The sequence below is a fragment of the Porcisia hertigi genome, chromosome 33 (genome assembly GCF_017918235.1).
Source record: "Porcisia hertigi strain C119 chromosome 33, whole genome shotgun sequence".
In the NCBI taxonomy this organism is placed as follows: domain Eukaryota; phylum Euglenozoa; class Kinetoplastea; order Trypanosomatida; family Trypanosomatidae; genus Porcisia; species Porcisia hertigi.
Genome location: NC_090592.1, coordinates 481,596 through 494,459, shown reverse-complemented (window position 1 = coordinate 494,459; position 12,864 = coordinate 481,596). Strand labels below are relative to the sequence as shown.

The 12,864-nt window shown below is 57.0% G+C and overlaps 4 protein-coding genes across 4 annotated transcripts; all 4 read right to left on the bottom strand.

The window, feature by feature from the left end:
* Positions 1–406: 406 nt before the first annotated feature.
* On the bottom strand, positions 407–2,737 carry JKF63_02135 (uncharacterized protein; the record flags this gene model as incomplete). The annotated part of the gene is made up of 1 exon (XM_067898177.1): positions 407–2,737. One exon carries the CDS (start codon positions 2,735–2,737, stop codon positions 407–409), a length of 2,331 nt encoding a protein of 776 aa, XP_067754334.1.
* A 1,098-nt stretch (positions 2,738–3,835) lies between these two features.
* JKF63_02134 (uncharacterized protein) lies at positions 3,836–4,930 on the bottom strand (the record flags this gene model as incomplete). The annotated part of the gene is made up of 1 exon (XM_067898176.1): positions 3,836–4,930. One exon carries the CDS (start codon positions 4,928–4,930, stop codon positions 3,836–3,838), a length of 1,095 nt encoding a protein of 364 aa, XP_067754333.1.
* Positions 4,931–5,785: 855 nt separating this feature from the next.
* JKF63_02133 (uncharacterized protein) lies at positions 5,786–7,783 on the bottom strand (the record flags this gene model as incomplete). Its single annotated transcript, XM_067898175.1, has 1 exon — positions 5,786–7,783. One exon carries the CDS (start codon positions 7,781–7,783, stop codon positions 5,786–5,788), a length of 1,998 nt encoding a protein of 665 aa, XP_067754332.1.
* A 973-nt stretch (positions 7,784–8,756) lies between these two features.
* JKF63_02132 (uncharacterized protein) lies at positions 8,757–11,441 on the bottom strand (the record flags this gene model as incomplete). Its single annotated transcript, XM_067898174.1, has 1 exon — positions 8,757–11,441. One exon carries the CDS (start codon positions 11,439–11,441, stop codon positions 8,757–8,759), a length of 2,685 nt encoding a protein of 894 aa, XP_067754331.1.
* Positions 11,442–12,864: the final 1,423 nt, after the last annotated feature.

The following is a 12,864-nucleotide window of genomic DNA, read 5'->3' as shown; positions in this document are numbered from 1 at the left end:
CTACAGACGACAGCGATCAGGACCTGATCGCGCAGGGTGCCCACGGTGGCGAGCGGCATAATAGGAGGAGCGGCTGCGAGGCGAATTGTGAGAGGCCGGGTAGAATGCAGGGTTTGACTTATTTGCCCCGTAACAGAACGGAGACGCTGGGATGGGGAACACATTGTCTGCGGTGGTTGCCTTCGATTTTACCTTCGAATGTTTGTAGATGGAACTGGTAATGGTGACATTTACACGGTGCCATGGTGGGTGGGTGGGTGGGTGGTGGTGGTGTTGGACTGAAAGCAGCGATAGCCATACAGGCAACAGTCCGGGTAGAACACCTTCGTGTGCACACGGGTGGTCACCTCCCGCTATTCCTGGGGACATGAACTCAAATCCTTTACCTCTTTCTTTTTTTTCCCTTTCATCCACCCAGGTTCAAGTTGCCGCGGCGTCGTGTGAGGTCCGGTGGTACATGGCTGTAATCCTCGCGTGTGGGGGCTTGGGCGTTGAGGCCTTGGCCGTGCACAATCAAACGCCCCCCTCGTGTGATCGAAGGCGAGGACCAGTCTGGGTTATCGGTGGTGACCACCTCTTTCTCTACTATAACGAGCACACGGATCACATCGACAACGAAGAGGCCGATGTAGCCGTTGCAACATAACTCCGGGGCAAGAAAGAAGCGTGTAAAGAACGGGAGCGGCTTCAGCAGCGGCGTCCGTGTTGTGGCGGGCTTGTAGACAACTTCGCTGATGCCTGCTTCTGCGGTCCCCCAGGTAATGGGCGACGCGGTATCCGGCAACACAGAGCTTTTCTTGGTCGACAACGTTGCTTCTAGCGTGTTTCCAGCTGCGACTGAGGGGAAGTCCCTGTCATGGGCTACGCCCGGCGTGTTCAGCTTGCGGTACAGCAACGAGGGGTCGTAGCACCGGAAGACCACAAACTCGTCGATAACGCCAGGCATGCCGAGCAGCGTACCGGCTACCATCTTCGCTTCTCGTTCTGTAATCTCCAAGAGGACACCGCTAAATTTGTGCAGCATGCGGTTCATTGGAGGTGGATGCTGCGGTGGCGTCGTGGTGCCCGCAGCGTTAGCTGCAGAAAGACTAAACGAACGCGCGTCAGAGGCGCCTGCGTCAAATGACCGCCCTAAACGATTTCGCGTCGTCTGGCCGTTGTTGCGCACGGCTCGGTGATGATTTCCGAGGTGCAGTCGGCGATGCTTTGCGCTCCGGAATGTCTCAGAGAGGCGTCGCAGAAACGCCGGATCTTCATCCTCTGTACAGTTCCACACGTGGTGGTGCTGCAGCTGATCGAGGGCGTTGTTGGCGAGCGCGTCCAGGATAGCAAGAAGTTCGCTCAGCGGCAGAGATGCCGCTGGGGTGGCGCCGCGGTAGTGACGATGCTGATACGATTTTCGCTCCTGCCGTTCATCAGAGCCTAGAGCATCTGCTGTCGCCAGGTTTCCGTTGGATGGTGTGTCTGCATCGGGGGGTGACGGAGGACGTGGCGCAGAAGCCTGCTGCGCCTCCGCGAGCGACAGTCGCATCACGTGCTCCAAAACTTGCTCCTCCGTCATTCCGGCAATACTAGACGAGATGTTCGAGGTATCATTGCGGCGGTCCTCGTCATCGCTCCTCCCAGGATTCATTGTCATTTCTACAGCTTCCCTACCTCTGGATCCCGTCCCTTTCGTCGCTTCAATGGCGTACACGCGCAGATGCAACGGGGGGTTGTGATCACTGATGATCGGCTCACCGATGTGCGGAAGAAGCGGGGGAGTGGACGGGGCAGCCGCTGGTCTGTTGCCAGACGGGGTGCCATTCGCCTGCGCCGACATGGTTCGACGATACGGTGGCATCGGTCCCGGCGCGGGCGATGCCTGTGCTTGCGACGCTGCAAAGGATGCCGGTGGCGAAGGGGTAGCAGCCAACCAATCATGTGCGTTATCGAGAGCGTTGGCGAGAAACGGTGATGGAGTAATGAATGCTGAAGTGGACCAAGCATCCGATGGTGATAGGGGGTCGGCAAAGAGGGACGAGGCCGGTGTTGCCGCTGCCTCTCCAAAGCCGTCATGCAACGCAACAGTGAACATGCCTGTGGGCTTGTCCTCTACGTCTGCCAGCTCTTGAAAATGCAATTCGCGACGCAGGTCCAGCACATACACACGCCTCTCCTGGAAAAAACGCTCGTAGGCGGGCATCGGCGACCGTCGCTGTGCGTCGCGCGACACCGCGTGTCTAATTGATGGCCTCGTCAGCGCCTCCGTGCTCACTTGGCGACTAACACTACCAATGCACGCTGACTCGGGAAAGAGCGAGGCTGTGCAGAGTAGTTTTCCACCGCGAAGGTCGCGCACGTCGTGGTAGAAGTAGCGAAGCTGGCGCTTCCACACACTGCCATGGTTGTGCAGCACGGCCCACAAGGTGCGACAAGTATGCGCAAGGGCAACAACGTCAATGTACGAGAGATACTTCGTGGTTACATCCCAGCAGTCCGGCGGGAGGCGTAGGGGACAGACGTTCAGTGAGTTGTACGCTTCCGCAACAGCGCGGAACTCTTCGTGAAGAACGGCGGAGCTCACGTTTCCAGCACTTACGTCAGCACTGACACACTTGTTGCTTACCACTCCTACAGGGGATGCGGTGCTGGACAGTGCAGGGGAATTACGTAGCGCTGCCGCTTTATCACCCTCTGTCGCTGGTGTCGGGGAATACGGCTTCTTGGAGGCAAGGCGGGAGGCCCACGTCGACATTCGCACTCACTCACTCGCTCACAGTCCCACTTTTGGTGAGGCAGGGGGGGGGTGGAGATGAGAGGATGTGCGTAGGCATGCAACCGTTGTTAGCGGCGGCCCTATTGTGGGAAAACACACACGTCTGCGTTGCGTGTGCACGCCAAACGTGGCCCTTTCTGACGAGTGTATTGAGGAATTCTTTTAGAAGTGAGACTGAGAGGGTGAAGAGCACTTGTAATTTGAGCACCGAAGGGTGGGGGTCTGGGGGGGGGGCGCGGGAGGCAAAAGAAATGTCAACGGTGATTGACATCAACGGGGTCCGACAGCGGTGGTGGTGGCGGTGGCCATGAAGCGCGGGCCGGGGGAGTGCAGTACGATACAGCCAACGAAGACGAAAGAAAAATATTGGAGCGTTTGCTGCCAGTAAGATCAACAGACGTTTGCTCGTGTGTCACTGTTACGAAAGCGAGAATATATATGTATGTGCATATATTTGTTTTCTGGTGTGCATGCGAGTGTCAGTAGTCTGCTCATCAGATTTGTATGTTGCATCTGCTCTCTCTTTTTCTTCTTTTACCGAGACGGGAGAATGAGGTGGACATAGATGGGTAAAATACACACACACACAAAGGGAAAGGAATGCGGGGCGGTGCCAATGCTGTTCCACCGACAATAAGATACACACATAGGGAGAGCAATGCACCCAGCACATTGTGGTAGTCACCCGCTTCCGCGGTGCTCCAGGTTGACTGGCAGGCTGCCTAATCCTGCAAAAGGACTGGCCTCTCTCTCTCTTGAAGAATTTCTTTTTTCTTTTCCTCAGTAGGATGTCCGCTTTGGGTTGGTTAGTTCAAAAATGCTGTGAAGATGCAGATGGCCGTCGGACGGCTTAGTTGCGACAGACAGAAGTGCACAAAAAGGAGGCAAATGCCGAGAGCCGGTTTCGGCCTGGAGTGAGCCAGCCCGCCGGGGCGACTCCTCAGATCATTTCTTTATAAGTTGACGGTTGTCTTGCAACACTGCTGGGGCAGACCCGCACACAAATACCATATCCTCTTATTTTCTTGTCGCTTCCCCCCCCCCCTGCCTCCCCCCTCCTGCTACTGCTACTACTCGTTACAGGCGGTTCCATGCGGGGATACCGGTAGGCGAATCACGGGGAGCCAGCTGACGACGCTTGAGCGATGCAGTGGGCCGATAGCGGTTTGCGATTTGATGCCACTGATACCACAGCTGGCGATGCACACGCGGGCGAAAGACAGATTGCATTTCTGTGTAGTGCAGCCCCGCAGTAAATGGGCGCGGCGCCTGCCGCTCAGCACTAATGTTTCGTTCCGTCTCTTCTTGGAGGGCGATGCACATTGGCAATGGGGGCGGTGTTTGGTCGCCACGCAGCTGCAGCGCCATAAGCGTGGCTGCAGCTGAGGTCTGTGCGGAGTTGTTCGCGGGTTCCTTGAGGTCCGATGTCGAAGTGGAGGGCGCGCCGCTACTATGCCTCACTCCCACCACCTCCGCCGGGCTCATCAGGGCAGCGTTGGCTCGCGCGGCTTCGAGCTGGGCGTCTGTCGGTTTGTTCTTGTAGACGTCTGCCTCCCACGCGCCCTCGTACCCTTTCACACCGCGCTCAGCTGCCAGTCGCAACAAATCGCTTGCCTCGCGCGGCCGATAGTTGCGTATGAGGCAATCATGAAGAAATCGAACCATGTTCGGGTGTAGCTGCCGATCCTCATCGACGATCTTCTGAAGTACTTGCAAGGCTTCTCTCCAGTGGTTCATGCCCGGTATTGTCATGGTCACAATGACAGAGTTGTGCATTGTGTCGGTCGAGTCAAAGCCGTTTGCTTCGCACGCGTGCAGCGCGTTCAGCGCCACGCGCCAATGCTGCAGCTTCTCAAGTCTATGATTGATATTAAAGTCGTAGTTGTAACCGTGCTCTGCGTTTGCCATACCATTCACAATATAGTAGTACGTGGCGCCGTTGGGCTGAACACCGTCTTGCTGCATGGCGCGAATCACTTTGATCATCTCTAGCGCACGCCCCCACATGGACTGAGAATAGAGGACTGTGTTGTAGTGCTCCAGGGTGAGACGGTAGCCGACCATGCGACCCTTGGACGCGAAGATCATTGCCTTCTGCCACGATGTTGTGTTCGACATGCGGCGGAGCACCCGCAAGAACTCGGTGGGGTCCCTACGTGTTGGGTCCGTCATGATGACTAGGAGGGGGGTATGTATGTGTGTGTGTGTGTGTGTGTTGTGGGGTGGGGGGATGGGCTAAGGATGCGCGGGTATGCCACCCAGTCGCGTTGTTCTGTTGATCTCCCTGCGCAGGCTTTGTTGCTCTACAACGCTCGGGCCGATCGGCCCGAGAAACGCCGAAGAGTCGAGGGGAGGGGACCTCGTGGTGGGTGGGTGACAGGGGCCGCTGTCACCACTATGAGTCAGAGGGACAGAAAAGGAGCGGCTGCACCTGTGTGTGCAGACACACATGCTTTGGGGCACAGACGAACGGAAGTAAAGCGATGCAGTGGGGGGCAGCGTAGCATTTCTAGACATGGGACAGACGATGGTGTATGTGTTCGTTTGTGCGAGGGCGAAGAACGAGAAAGCGAGACTTCTCCCCGAGCCCCTTTTCTTCGTCTGGCTCTGCAAGAAGACACCAAGTGCCCAGCCAAGTTCCCCTAATCCAGCACGGGGGCTTTATTTGCGGGCACTCTTGGGAGTATTCGCGTCACGCGGCGGTACTTCAAGCTGAGGACGACGTCTGATGCCAGCTGTCAAAACGCACACACACACACAATTCCTTGGTAGGCGTTTTGTTTTTCAGCATTTTATCACTGGAATAGGAAGGGGTGGGGTGGGGTGGGGTGGGGGGGGGGGCTTGCGCACGATAGTGGTGAACGCAGGAGAGGGAGCGAAAGCAACTCTCTTCTCTACCCCCTCCCACACACACGCACATACATACACGAGCCGATCATAAAAGAGAAAGCTAACAGGTCGACGGCCCCCCGTATGATTGCCACGAGGCTCGTTTGCGTTACTCTCCCTCCATTTTCCTCTGTACTTTCAGAAGATGTTCACACGGCTACCCTGGCGGAGCGTCTCCAGAAGCTCTTCGATGGTGTCGCACTCGGCGCAGCGCTGCTCGAGCTCCGCGGGGCTGAAGCCTCTCGTATCCTGAGTGCTGCTGATCGCATCATCGTAACTGGATACAGTGGTGTCCACCTTTGATGCACTCGGCGATGCCGCCTCCACTAAGGAGCGAAGCTCCTCTAGCTGCGCCGGAAGAAGGGTTGTGTGAGAGAAGTAGTGCTTAATCATGTCCACTGCACATGCCGCATCGAAGTTGTGCATGTGTAGCTTCATCGTCACAACCCCAGGCCGAAGGAGCGACGGGTGAAGTTTTTCAATGTGGTTTGTTGTCATGATGACGATGCGCTGCGGGAAGTCCAGCACACCATTCAGCGCGTTTGTGAGCCCCTCAATAGTGAGGGCGCGACGAAATTTTTGGTTCTTGTTTTTCACTCTCACCAACTCCCGTTCAGTGGAGGTTTTCGTTGGCGGTGTGCTCATTTTTCCCGACGAGATTTCGTCAGTGGCGTCTCCGTCGCCGTCCTCACTTTTGTATTCCGTGCTTCCTTCCCTCTCTTCTGCGGTCTCGTCACTTTTCTTGTCATCCCCCATGTCGATGTCGCTCCCGGCGCTGGAAGGCGGCGGAGTCGTCGTAGCTTCTGCCTTGCATGTCTTTCGCTGCTTCCGTGCGTCCTCTTCAGGCTCGCTCTCCTTTGGCTCATCTTTGAGAACGATTGTGGTTGTAGCATCCACATCCTCCAGGATGTACACCAGCTTCGCCGGATCCAACACCTCCACCGTGTCCTCTTTCTTGTGCCCATAATCGAGGAACATGCTAGCCTTTTCCTTCTTCACTTTGACGCGATCGCTGAACATGTACTTGAGCAGCTCCTCGTTGTTGCGGATGCGGGAAAGTGAGATGGCAAACAGGTGACGCTTGGTGTAGGCGGCAACCGCCTTAGCAAGACTTGTCTTGCCGGTGCCAGGGGGCCCGTAGAGCAGCAGCACCAGCTTCTGTGGATACCCGGGGATGGCGTACTTGCCGGTTTTCTGCTCAAAGTCATCGATGAGCTGAATGAGACGCTGCTTGGCGGGGAAGAAAAGAGACTGAAACGTCTTTTCGGAGCGCAGGGGGTAGAAGTTGCACTTCATCGCTCCCCTGGTGTCGTTCTTCTTCTCGGCCTCCTGTGAGCCGGGGGCGTGCTTCAGCGGCATAAGCAGAGGTTGGTAGAGGTATCGCTCCGTTTTCTTCGCGGCTTCTTTATACTGAAGGCGGTAGTGCTCCAGTGAGCGGTCCAGGAGAGACTGGATGAGGTCGCCGCTGGCGCTGGCATCGCGCTCAAGCTGCGCAACAGCCTCGCTCACCTCAGGGTCCTTTTCTGTTTCCTGACGCGTCATGCGGAGCTGCTCCATGAGTGAAGGGAAGCTGTGAATGTACTGCGTGATAGTGAAAAGCGATTCCTGCGATCGTTTCACCTTCTTCGTCCCGCCCTGAGTGCCCTTCAATTTGTTCCCTTCGTCTTCATTGTTCTCGCCTGCCTCATTCTGCTTCAGCTCCAGGTTCTTCGTAAGGCGCATGGGAAGTTCCTTGGCCGGCCCGGCGTCCACGAAACAGTAGTCGCGCATAGCATCGGTATAACTTGTCGCATCTTGAAGCGACTTTCCAGGAACAGAGATATACTTCAGCTCTGCTACATCAAAGCGAGGCTTCAACACGTTCGTCACATACAACGATAGCGCCACACGTAGCGTGTTGCCGTAGTAGAGACCACTGCCCTGCTCAAACGTCTTGAAAGTGGCACTCGTGCTGTCTACGTTGGAGAAATAGGAGATGATGCGACTCACCAGCTGCGGCCACCAAGTACGGGTAAGGTAGGCAATCGCACCCGACACGAGTGGCAACAGTGCCGCTATCATCATGTCCGTGAGCAGGTTCCCTGTGCGCAGGGAATACATAAAATTGAGGTTCAGCAGATCGACGTAAGAGTCCATTGTTGCGCGCACGCTTGTATTAAAGGGCAGAAAGGGGTGGTGGTGGTGGTGGCGGGCACACGAGCGAGAAAAAAAAAAGATGTGAATCGACAAGCTCCAAGGTCGAAAGAGTTGGTTTGTGTATATAGGTGTTGGTGGGGAAGTGCGGCGTGTTAGTCGCTGGAATACACACACACACACACATACGCGCGCGTAAGTACCCACGTGGAAGGAGAGAGCGGCAACGGCGTAGCGTCCACCAATCCACTCCTCGTGCACTGGATAAGGACAAATACGAACACGCGCCTATTCGTGTATGGCAAGGGCAGTCCTCGGAGGGCGTGGAACAGCGGGAAACAGGTGCTTTGACCCTTTCCTGAGTCAAGAGAGATGGGGCAGTGCGGACCACCGCGGCGGGGGGGGGGGAGGGGAGGGGGTAAGGGCGGGAAGGGTATGGTGTAGATATGATGGCAGCTGTGAAACATGACATTCAGGCGTTGGAGGCGGGGAAGTGGGAACTGTAGTTTGTAGCGGCACAGGGAATGAATGACTCAAGGGATTTGAGGCAAATGTTTTATATGTTTCATCTGGATGTGTGCTCGGTAGCTGGGCCACTGCACCAACCACGTTTTCTGATCTCCTTGTCCCTATGATGATGCTTTGCGAGATACTTCGTCATGTGCAGCATGCGTATAAAATTCTTGTGTGCATGATCGGCTTGCAAAAAGCAGGGGCGGACATCGGTTGAATCAAGACGAAGAACTTACACCTTGAAAAGACGGTTCTCTCTCCATGAGAGAAAAGACGTCACCAGCAGGATTCGAACCTGCGCGCGAGATCGCAGTTGATTTCGAGTCAACCCCCGTAACCACTTGGGTATGGTGACCGCGATGAGTTTCCGGGGGTAACAGAAGTCGGAACAGAGACGGGGGTGGGGAGCCCACATCGTAACCACGCACACCAGCCAGCCCTGCCCGACGACCGCGATCTGCCCTTAAAGATTTGATGTCCCCTGCAAGACACAGGCTTGTACGAAAGGTTTGAGAACCGTTCCTGTTGGGCCCCACGACGCTGATGAGGAAGAGGAGAATGCGCCGTCAAACAAAAACTGCTGCACTCGCTTTGCATCTCGCGCCGAGACCATTCCGCCTCGACTGTGATCCTGTGCGATGGTCCTGGGGAAAGCATTGCCGGCTGCTGCTGCCAAGCGCGGCGTCTTACTGACGCACTCCCGTTGTGCTTGAGGAAGATATGTTCGGTAAATGGAATTCAGCGTTGCCTGGACGTGATTTGATGAGGCGCCGGTGGGTGTACTGCGCTTACGCCAGTGTGAGTGCTCCGGCGCGTGGGCGTCATCTCTGGTGTGTGGGACTTTGTCCCACATGACTCGCAGCATTTTAGTTCGCACGTCAAGTGGGAGGTTCGGCGACAGGGGAAGGTACAGCAATTCCTCGCTCAGACGAGTTGCTTGCGCACACCCTATGAATACCACTGCCTCCTCAAACTTGAAGTCTTCAACCGCGGTTGCGTCTGGTGCGCTCGCCACGGAGTTCCATGTGCGTGGGCGCACTGCTGTAGCTTCAATTAAAGCCTCGTCCCGGAGGAGATCGGCGACTGCCTGAGGGGAGGCAGGGTGAGCCAAGCGCACAAGAAGCGCTGTTGCGGAGGCCTCGACGCAGCAGCTGCTTCGGTGTTCGCCCCATACGGTTTCGCCGTCGTCCGCCGCCGAGACAGCCACCACCCACGGCGGCAGTTGCGCGACAAAGGACCAAAGCGAGAGATACGCCGCGGAGGTCCGGGTTGTGAAGCTAGCATCGTTCGCCACTCGAGGTACACCCCCAGTTCCAAAGGTCTGCGACATGAGCAAAAATGACCACCGCAGTCGAATTCGCCACTCCACTGCCCCATTAGTGAGTGCTCCCTCTGACGCCGTCCAAGCCCGTGGCGCTGCTCTATCAGGCAACTTTTTCTTCGCCAAGGTGGGAGATTCCTTCATCCCCTGGTTGTTAGCGTTGTTTATTGGTGAGTTGGCGGGCGTCCGTTGTGCCGCTAGTGACACCACCGCTGCAAGGGGAGGGAGTGGTGACGTGATATACGTGGTGCGCTGTTCGACTGGCGCCTCGGCACTGACGCTATGAGCTACGCCTCCAGGTGGGCCGCCGCCGCCGCTGCCGTCGTTGGACTGTTGGGGACTGCTTTTGCGGGGTGAAAAAAATTGCTGTACCTGTGTCTTCGCAGATACGGAAAGGTTTGACAATGCCTGACCAGGGAAGCGGCGGAGCGCCACCAAGGCCTCCTGCGCAGCAACCGAGCCGTGGCGCAGCATGTCCGCCTCGCGCAAGGTGGCAATGCAAAGCCGGCGTGCCCATGGACACCAAACCCCGTCGATAGACTCATTGGTGCCGGAGGCTGCGTCGAGCGTTGCACTGGCCACAGCAAATGGCAGTGTGCGCAACGTCACTGCGGCCGAGGGGTAGGAGGGCTGGTGCATTCTTGTCTGCCTGGTGGTGCCGTCGTGGCCGCTTTCCACTTGCCCTCGCTGACACTGACTCTTCATATGGGCCAGGAGTGCACTGTCGCCGCTGCACAGCTCCACAACCGCCCCTCCGTACATGCCGGCGTCGTCAAAGGCGGTGAGACAAAGATCTGGCCGCACCGACGGCATGGAGCGCTGTGCTTGTTGCAGCCCCATCCATAGCGGACGGGGTTGGGGTTCCAAGCCTTGTATCGCCTCTACCGGGAGCGTCGGCACGCACAGCTCCACAATTTGCCAGCCATTCATCTTGGCGAAAACGCAAGCCTCAGCACCATTGCGAACGCGGCGCCCGCGGATGCTGGCGAGGACCAGCACTCCAGTCGGTGACATCGCACTCGGGGGAGGAGAAGCATGCGAATCGGCTGTGCTTCGGCGCTTTTGCAGGATTAGGTGGCGCAAGTGACGCAGATCGATGTCGTAGTGATCTGCGTCAACACAGATGTCGTACCCGACGACCGCAGTGCCCTGGCGAGAACAGATGTCGCGCAAGAGGGGGAGAAGGTGTGTGGTCCAGGGAGCAGTGAGTAGCCCAGGCACGAAGATGGTAACGCGCGAGGTTCTCGGGGGTGAGTGCAGATGGCGCAGGTAAGCCTTCAGTGCAACCCGGGTGGTGGTAGAAAAGAATGCCGAGTATACTCGCGGTGAGCCGGTAGTGGTGGCGCGAGGCGTGACCCAGCGCTGCATTGAGGACAGCGACCGTGCATCGGCGTCCGCCACAGCAACGAGGAGGCGACGGAGGAGTTCCTCTTCGTTACACATACACGCGGCAGTGGCTGCGGTCAACATGGAGGAGGCCCCGCGGTGGGCTTTCAGCAACTTCTCTGCGAAGGAGTACACGACAAGAGCACGCACGAGCGCTTTGATAAGTGTGGCGGACGACGACTGCGTTTTTCCCGGGTTCTGGGCGCCAGGGACCGTCGGAAACGCATCGGTGAGGAGGGGAAGAAGCAATCGCCGAGCGAATATCAATACGGCCGTCCGCTGCACCTTCGCTGTCGTCATGAGAGAGATGACCCACAACGCTCTGCGGAGTACCACCTGGGCTGGCGGCGAAAGACCACCGACCAGGGCTGCTAGAAGCATTGCTGCCCCTCCCCTCACACGCACGAGGGGATAATGTACTACGTGGTCGCTATCGGACATCCCTGAGCTACAAAGGAGACGAAGACGCGTGGGGGTGGGGGTGATAGGGGCATGATAGGCTTTCATCGATGTGGGAGGGAGCAGATCATTGGGTCTACGCGTTTGTCTGGACATCGCTGGGCGTTTCGCCTATTCGGATTTCTAGGCGGTACGGCTGATTACCCAATTCAACTCTTCTTGCTGAGATCGCACAGCAGCTGGAAGAGGGGGGGGGGTGAGGTTTGGGATCGAACACTTCGCGCTTAGCCGCACACAGACACAACCGTGGCAGACTTTAGCTGGTCAGCGGTCGCGATCATGCCCCGTGTTTGCACCTCGGCGATTGGGGGTTTCAAAAAAAAAATCCGTTCAGTGTGCTCATTTCGTTGAACAACAAACGAGTCCGAGACAACATTTCACCCCGTCCCTGTTACAGGCTCAAGACGAAGTGCCGATCATCTGGGCACCATTATCAGCACCAAGCTCTACCCGGCCTCTCACAATTCGCCTCGCAGCCGCTCCTCCTATTATGCCGCTCGCCACCGTGGGCACCCTGCGCGATCAGGTCCTGATCGCTGTCGTCTGTAGGGATGAGTCGTTCTGACTTCCCCACGGAATGGGGGGGGGGGGGGCGGGCCTGTGATACCCCCCCTCCCTCCCTCCCTCCCACGCGCCGAGATGTCCTTTGTCAACAGGAGTGGTGTGTTTGTGACGTGATCGTACACACAAGGGAGAGAGGACATAGGGATAGGTCGAATCCAGCGCTCAACAGGTGCACCGTGAAGCGTGCAAGGGAAGAATGAAGAGAGCCTTTGGAAAAGGGGAAAAAAGCCGTCGCTCATCGCACTCACGTGGATAGACGGACGACTGCGCGTCATCTCAATACGTGCGCATTGGCGTGTTAGCGCGCTGCCGCACAAATACATGCCTTGCGGAGAGGGCCCCTCATTGGCGTCGGCGGGTCGACGACTGACACGAGTTGTCAACGGGGTTTCATTCTTGCGCTGGTGCTAGGAAGTGAATGATCTTCTTTCACTTGGCTGTGGGCGCTACTCTTGGAAACGTTTCTCTCACAAGTTCTCAACCACGCGACGTGGACACACTAAGCGGCCCCACCCACTCACATCGATATATGTATACATGCATACAAATAAATTTTGGGGGTGCGGCTAGTGGTACGGGGGAGGGGGGAGAAACATTGTGGAGGGAGAGACTGAGCAACGGAGTCGTCACCCACGTGGGATGTAGTCAAGTGAGGTCCGGTATCGTGGTCCACAAGAACATCGGTGCAGTCGGCGGTGGAGCAAATTGGGGTGGGCTGTTGGTGAGGCCGTAGCATGTACGTTGAGGATGAACGCATGCTCACAAGAGAGCGAGAGCAGACCGCAATGCGCGCACCCACACAGGCACACAAAGTGAAACAAGATGCATCACGTCAGGAGCG